The 6,145-nt window shown below is 44.2% G+C and overlaps 1 protein-coding gene across 3 annotated transcripts in view; it reads left to right on the top strand.

Annotated features, from left to right (window-relative positions):
• The window catches only part of megf6b (multiple EGF-like-domains 6b), a 54,039-nt gene that overhangs the window by 42,902 nt on the left and 4,992 nt on the right, over positions 1-6,145 (top strand). For all 3 annotated transcript variants that reach the window (XR_008393147.1, XM_053673938.1, XM_053673939.1), the window contains 10 exons: positions 129-257; positions 352-480; positions 2,487-2,615; positions 2,842-2,970; positions 3,131-3,259; positions 3,350-3,481; positions 3,828-3,956; positions 4,042-4,170; positions 5,215-5,343; positions 5,936-6,064. Coding sequence is in view for 2 of the 3 variants with exons in the window: in XM_053673938.1 (XP_053529913.1) it covers positions 129-257; positions 352-480; positions 2,487-2,615; positions 2,842-2,970; positions 3,131-3,259; positions 3,350-3,481; positions 3,828-3,956; positions 4,042-4,170; positions 5,215-5,343; positions 5,936-6,064 (1,293 nt within the window). In the remaining variant the exon portion in view is untranslated. The remainder of the gene's footprint in view (positions 1-128; positions 258-351; positions 481-2,486; positions 2,616-2,841; positions 2,971-3,130; positions 3,260-3,349; positions 3,482-3,827; positions 3,957-4,041; positions 4,171-5,214; positions 5,344-5,935; positions 6,065-6,145) is intronic.

The following is a 6,145-nucleotide window of genomic DNA, read 5'->3' as shown; positions in this document are numbered from 1 at the left end:
AAAAACATTTTTTTCAAAGAACTGCAGCCGTGTTCTAAAAATAAACAGGTCTATAAACACACTACTGATGCTCGTGCTGATGTTAACACAACAGGGTTTCTCTTCTTTTCTCTCTCTACTCGTTCCAGCGTGTCCGGCTGGTTTTTACGGTCAAGGCTGTTCTCAGACCTGCGCTTGTCAGAACACTGAGAGATGCCACGCCGGCACCGGGGAGTGTGTGTGTACGGCAGGGTGGACCGGATTGAACTGCTCAGATAGTGAGGAATGAATCTGACTGAGTAGTGAGTGAGTGTATTAAATAATGAGAAGTGGTTCAAATGAGGCTTTTTTTTTTTTTTAAAACTCTCCCAGAATGCCCGGCGGGTTTGTTCGGGTTAGGTTGCAGTCAGAGGTGCTTGTGCCAGAACGGTGGGACGTGTGACCACATCAGCGGACACTGTTCCTGTCCCAGCGGCTGGATGGGCACGGCGTGTGAGCGCGGTGAGTATCAGAGAGACGTTAAGGGCGAGAGACATAGAGGCAGAGAACGCATCCGGTAGTGTGTTACGCTGTTACGTTTAGAACAAGTCGAGGTAACGTTACAGGCTGGAAGGTGGAGAAGAGAGAAAACGCTGATTTGGGTCTGTTCATAAACAGAATAATGTCAATATAAACTGCTAAACTGGACTTTAACAAATCAGAATTGTACATTTGAGTCAGACATAAACGGGGTTGCATTGACATGCAACTAATACACTATATGGTCAAAAATATGTGAAAACCTGACCATCAGACCCAATTTGGTGAAAGTTCTTCCCCAAACTGTTGCCACAAAGCTCGAAGCACATAACTGTCTAGAATATCTTTAAATGCTGTAGCGTTACAAGGCGGAATAAATCCGGAACAGGATGTTCAACAAGCACACATGGGTGTGATGGCTAGGGGCGCACATACTTTTGGCCATAAAATATATTTCTAAACAAAATGACACATCATCCGTGTACGTTCCCGGTCAAAACCGGTGTTTTGATTGTTAACCGGAGCAAAAGTTCGATCCAATCCCTAAACCTCTGTAAGGACTTCTAGGACTAACTGTACACTCGGTGTAATCCGAGATGTATTTACAAGATTAAATACGTTCAAATTAACAATAATAACATAACGGTCATATAATTCTAATCATCATTTACCAAATTCAGTTCAATTACATTTTATTTATATAGTGCATTATTTCTAGAAGAAACCTTGAGAGCCTCAAAAGGAATCCCGTCATCTACAGGGTGACATCGGATCGTGCGATTACCACTCGTTACTCTGCCACAGCCGTATACTACAGAGCTTTTATTATTTATTTTGACATTTCATTAGAGATTTAGCTTTAAGTCTGTAGTAAACAAATGAAAAGGTTCACTATATAATGAATGAGACTTGCAAGTGTAATCATCGGCCGATCCAAGAGACCGTCCACAGGGTCTGTACGTTACGTCCACAGCCATCTCACGGCAAACTTTATCCAAGTCATAAATATAAACCAGAAGAGCTTTTTATTAGTTATTCCAGATTTTTCTCCAAATAGCCGACTCCTCTCGGCTCAGACAGTCTCAGACGTTCTGCTGCTCTCAGAGTCTGATTTAATGAAATCCAGTACATTTGGAGTCCAACTGAACAATTAACAGTTAAAGTGAGCTACTGTTAAAGTCGTCTGGAAGCAGATTTGACTGGAGTTCTGTTAAGTGCGACCTTATAAATCGTATAAGCAGCTATATAATTGGAAGTCGATCTGGGGTCTCGTACTTTGGAAGCAAATTAAGCACTGCAGCTTCCTGCAGTCCTGACATCATCGCGTCTCCTGCTGGTGTCTGGCAGCTCGTTAGCACCAGCGGGAGACATTTACTGGTGCTTTCGGCCACACGCTGTCTTTCAGACCACCTCGGGCGAAAACCTCAGTCTCCTGTCTGCCTCAGTCAGGCTCCTCTCACCTCATAACTCTGAGGGTTGCAGCTCCGTGGTGTGTGTTTACTCGTTTACCCCACACGCTGCACGCATCCGGAAGACTTCGGGTAATAAGAGTTTACCGAAAGCACTGGTTAGAACATTAGACTGCACGCTCGTTCGAATTCACTTCCGGTTTATTTGTTTATAACGATAGTCACATTCTGAGTGGAAATCGCACATCTCCGGACACGGCTTTTCTTAACGTTACAGAGGTTAACGGGAAACTGAGCACAGCTGGAAATACTGACTTCCTGTCTTGTCTTGTTGCATCATGCACGTAATTCTAAAGCCTAGGACAAGAAATGTGTGGCAATTATATCTAATTACTGCATAGCAAGTCTTAATCCAGTCAGTGAGTAGAGACGCGAACACAACATGTATAATTAAAGCACTAAATAAGTTCCCAACATTCATTTTAATAATTTGTATTATAAACCCTATATTTATATTTAGCACAGAAACCTGTTTCCAGTGATTTTTTTTTTTTTTTATCTCCGTTCCTTTGGTTTCAGAGTGTGTCGCGGGCCGTTTTGGGCCAGACTGCCAGCGGGAGTGTGTGTGTGAGAACGGAGGGCAGTGTGACGGGCAGACGGGACAGTGCGTGTGTGGAGCAGGCTGGATCGGACAGCGCTGCGAGGAGGGTAGGAACAGAGATGACCACGATCCGGTTCTGTTCATTTTCATATTTACGCTCCTGTTTGTGGCAGATTGTTTTACATATTGATGATAATGATAATAATAATAATAATAATAATAATAGGTGCAGGATTCTTAGCATACATTCCTAGCATATATATTTGAATGATGTCAGAACCTGTGCTGTATTCCTCCTATAGTTTGTGTGTGTGTGTGTGTGTGTCTTGTCAGCGTGTGTGTCAGGCCGCTTTGGCGTGGGCTGTGAGGAGCAGTGCGAGTGTGAACATGGAGCTTCTTGTCATCATGTTAGTGGAAGATGTGTGTGTACAGCAGGCTGGCGAGGAGCTCAGTGTGACAAAGGTCCGCTCATCTTTTACACAGATACAGCTACAGTAAAGTATAATTAAGGTTATGGAGTGACTCGGAGTTCGCACTAGGGGCGTTCAGTACTAAATGATCAGAATATGACTGCGGATTTGTAAAGCCGTAACGTGATATCAGCGTTCATCTCTATTTTCAGCCTGCTTGCCTGGAACGTTCGGTGCTGACTGTTCCCAGGTGTGCACGTGCCCACACGGCACTTCCTGCCACCATATCAGCGGAGAGTGCGGCTGCCCGCCGGGTTACACAGGAAACAGCTGTGAGCAGAGTGAGTGCAGCTGGACTCTCACCCTCACTCGCCCTGCCGTACGCTCACGCTCGGACGTTATTTCATTGGACGTTATTTTCTCTCTCGCAGCATGCCTGCCCGGTACCTACGGCCTCGACTGTAATCAGGTGTGTCAGTGCTCGGAGAGGAACCAGCTGTGCCACCCGGCGTCAGGAGAGTGCTACTGTGCTCCGGGGTACTCCGGACCCAAATGCGATCTGGGTAAAATGGCCACTTTATTGAATCCGTAACAGAAAAATACCAAGCGTGTGATATTACATTAAAGCTTGAAAGGTGCTAAATATTTAACAGTGCTTTTATACCTGTAATAATAACACCACCGTTTCATGCAACACCTCTGGTTAGTTTACTCACTTAAAGCTTCTGTTTGTAATTTTGTGGAACTCTGATTTCACATGCAGTTTTCCTTAAAAGGCAACTCCTAAGCAACAGACCTCGTCTTGTCAACATTCACACTGCAACTACAGTTCCACTCGGCCTTAAAAAAATGGCACGCTGCCCTTTTAATCATGTATTGTTATGTCTGCTGTGTGTACTTACTCTCCAGAGTGTGAGAGAGGGCGCTATGGTCCAGACTGTGAGAGCGAGTGTCAGTGTGCGAACGGTGGGGCGTGTCAGGCCACCACGGGCGCATGCCGATGTGCCCCCGGATTTATAGGAGCTCGGTGCAACATCAGTGAGTCGTTTAGTTTTAAAACGGATCATCTTACAGTTTATTCGATTGCAGGTTTAGCTGTTTTAATGCCCACTATCTGTTCCAGCATGCCCCACCGGGCGTTACGGGCAGGATTGTGCCCGTGTTGCTCTTTGCAGGGACGGAACGAGGAATGACCCGGTCACCGGGAGGTGTGTGTGCGCGCCTGGGCACCGAGGAGAGGACTGTGGACAAGGTGAGTGAACTGAGAGATGAACGTCGGTACGGTGTGATATGATGTAGCATAGTATTGTGACTAAAATAGGTATAATATAATGCTGTGATTAGGCTCCCTGCGACCCTGTGTAGGATACGCTGTTCACAAAATGGATGGATGAATGTTTGGGTAATATTCTACAGTACGGTAAATGATGTAGGTATATTTCCATCCAAACACAAGCACTGCTCATGTAGTTTAACAGAAAATGTTTAGAGTTGTGCGTCCCGAACTTGTATAGTTTCGTGAGTGTAGTATAATGGAAACAAGAGGCTCAGATCTCCGCTCTGGAGTGAGAGAGGACGAAACTAAGTGTACCCCTGTGTTGATCTTGACCGTCCTAATGCATGGTGTGAATGTGGGGAAAATTGGAAAACGCTGAATTTTTTGTCGAAAAAAACACAAAGGCTAACAACCCCTTCCCGCTTTTTGGCCCCAAAAAATCGACATTCTCAGATTTTCCCCAAATTCACACTGTGCATTAGGACAGTCAAGACTAACACAGGGGTGCACTTAGTTTCGTGCTAACAAGCTCCAAAGCTGGGATATGATATGGTACATTGTAGTAACTATGTAAAATGAAGTGTAATGATGTATAGTAAATATGTAGTGTAGTAAATCTAGTATAATGTAGTATAGTAAATGTATCATTTGGTAAATGTATAATTTGGTATGGTTGTATCTTTTTATCTGTGGTAATTTTGAATATGGAACAGAAAACATGGTGTTCAAAACACGTTTTGGTTCTGACCCCATATATGGTTCTTTCACAGGTTCTTAGGTTATAAAAAGTTTGGTCTGATTGTTTGTATAAATGTCCTCACAGTCGCTGCTTCTATTTGGGAAGAAAAAAAAACAGAAGCAAAAGATTACCTGAGGTTAAAGTTAACGTTAGGGTTAGTCTTTAAATAGCTAATCATTACAATATGTCAGTGGAAACATGTGCATATACTGAGTGTGTGTGTGTGTGTGTGTGTGTGTGTGTGTGTGTGTGTGTGTGTGTGTGTGTGTGTGTGTGTTCAGACTGTGCTCCAGGTCGGTATGGTGTAGACTGTTCTCAGCACTGTAACTGCAGTAACGGAGGTGTGTGTGAGTCGGTCTCTGGGAACTGTACGTGTGGACTCGGCTTCACTGGGCTGCGCTGTGAGAAAGGTGAGCCATCGTTATTCCCCTCCATAACACTGTCGTAATCACTAAAGCTGTGAGCAATGCTAACTAGTGTGTGGTCGGAGAGGAAAAACAAAACAGCAATAATCCCCATTTTTGTCGAGAAATTCTTCGGGATTGATGAATACAAGCTCTAAATTTCATAAATTATGATTTAAATTGATAATTGCAGAATGTCCACTTTTGCTTTGTTGGTCGAACCAATCGGGGTAGAAGTGTGTATTATTGACTACTCATAACCACCAATGAAATTAGAGAGGAGGCGGGGATTATTGCTCCTACATCACAGTCAGTATGTATTTTTCATCGGTTAAAGCAGGAACTCTTAAGGCAGGTCTCTGTAAATAATATTTCTATCAGCTCCACACTAGTCCATATGTCCAACTCTTGTATAGTGTTGGGTTATTTCCTTTAAAAGGAGAGTGTGTGTGTGTGTGTGTGTGTGTGTGTGTGTGTGTGTGTGTGTGTGTGTGTGTGTGTGTGTGTGTGTGTGTGTGTGTGTGTGTGTGTGTGTGTGTGTGTGTGTGTGTGTGTGTGTGTGTGTGTGTGTGTGTGTGTGTGTGTGTGTGTGTGTCAGAGTGCCCTGAGGGATGGTACGGTCTGAACTGCATGCTGGAATGTGCGTGTCAGCACAACAGCACATGTGACAGGGTGACAGGAACTTGCCTGTGTGGACCAGGATACTATGGTCATCTGTGTGAGCATGGTGAGTCTCTTTCTGTCTGTCTCACACACACACACTTCTAACCCTCAGGCATGTTATTAATCATCTGTCGAGCAGTTCTCT

Source organism: Ictalurus punctatus, chromosome 21 (genome assembly GCF_001660625.3).
Source record: "Ictalurus punctatus breed USDA103 chromosome 21, Coco_2.0, whole genome shotgun sequence".
Classification (NCBI taxonomy): domain Eukaryota; kingdom Metazoa; phylum Chordata; class Actinopteri; order Siluriformes; family Ictaluridae; genus Ictalurus; species Ictalurus punctatus.
Note: the sequence above shows the minus strand (reverse complement) of the source record. Positions and strands in the feature narration are given on the sequence as shown.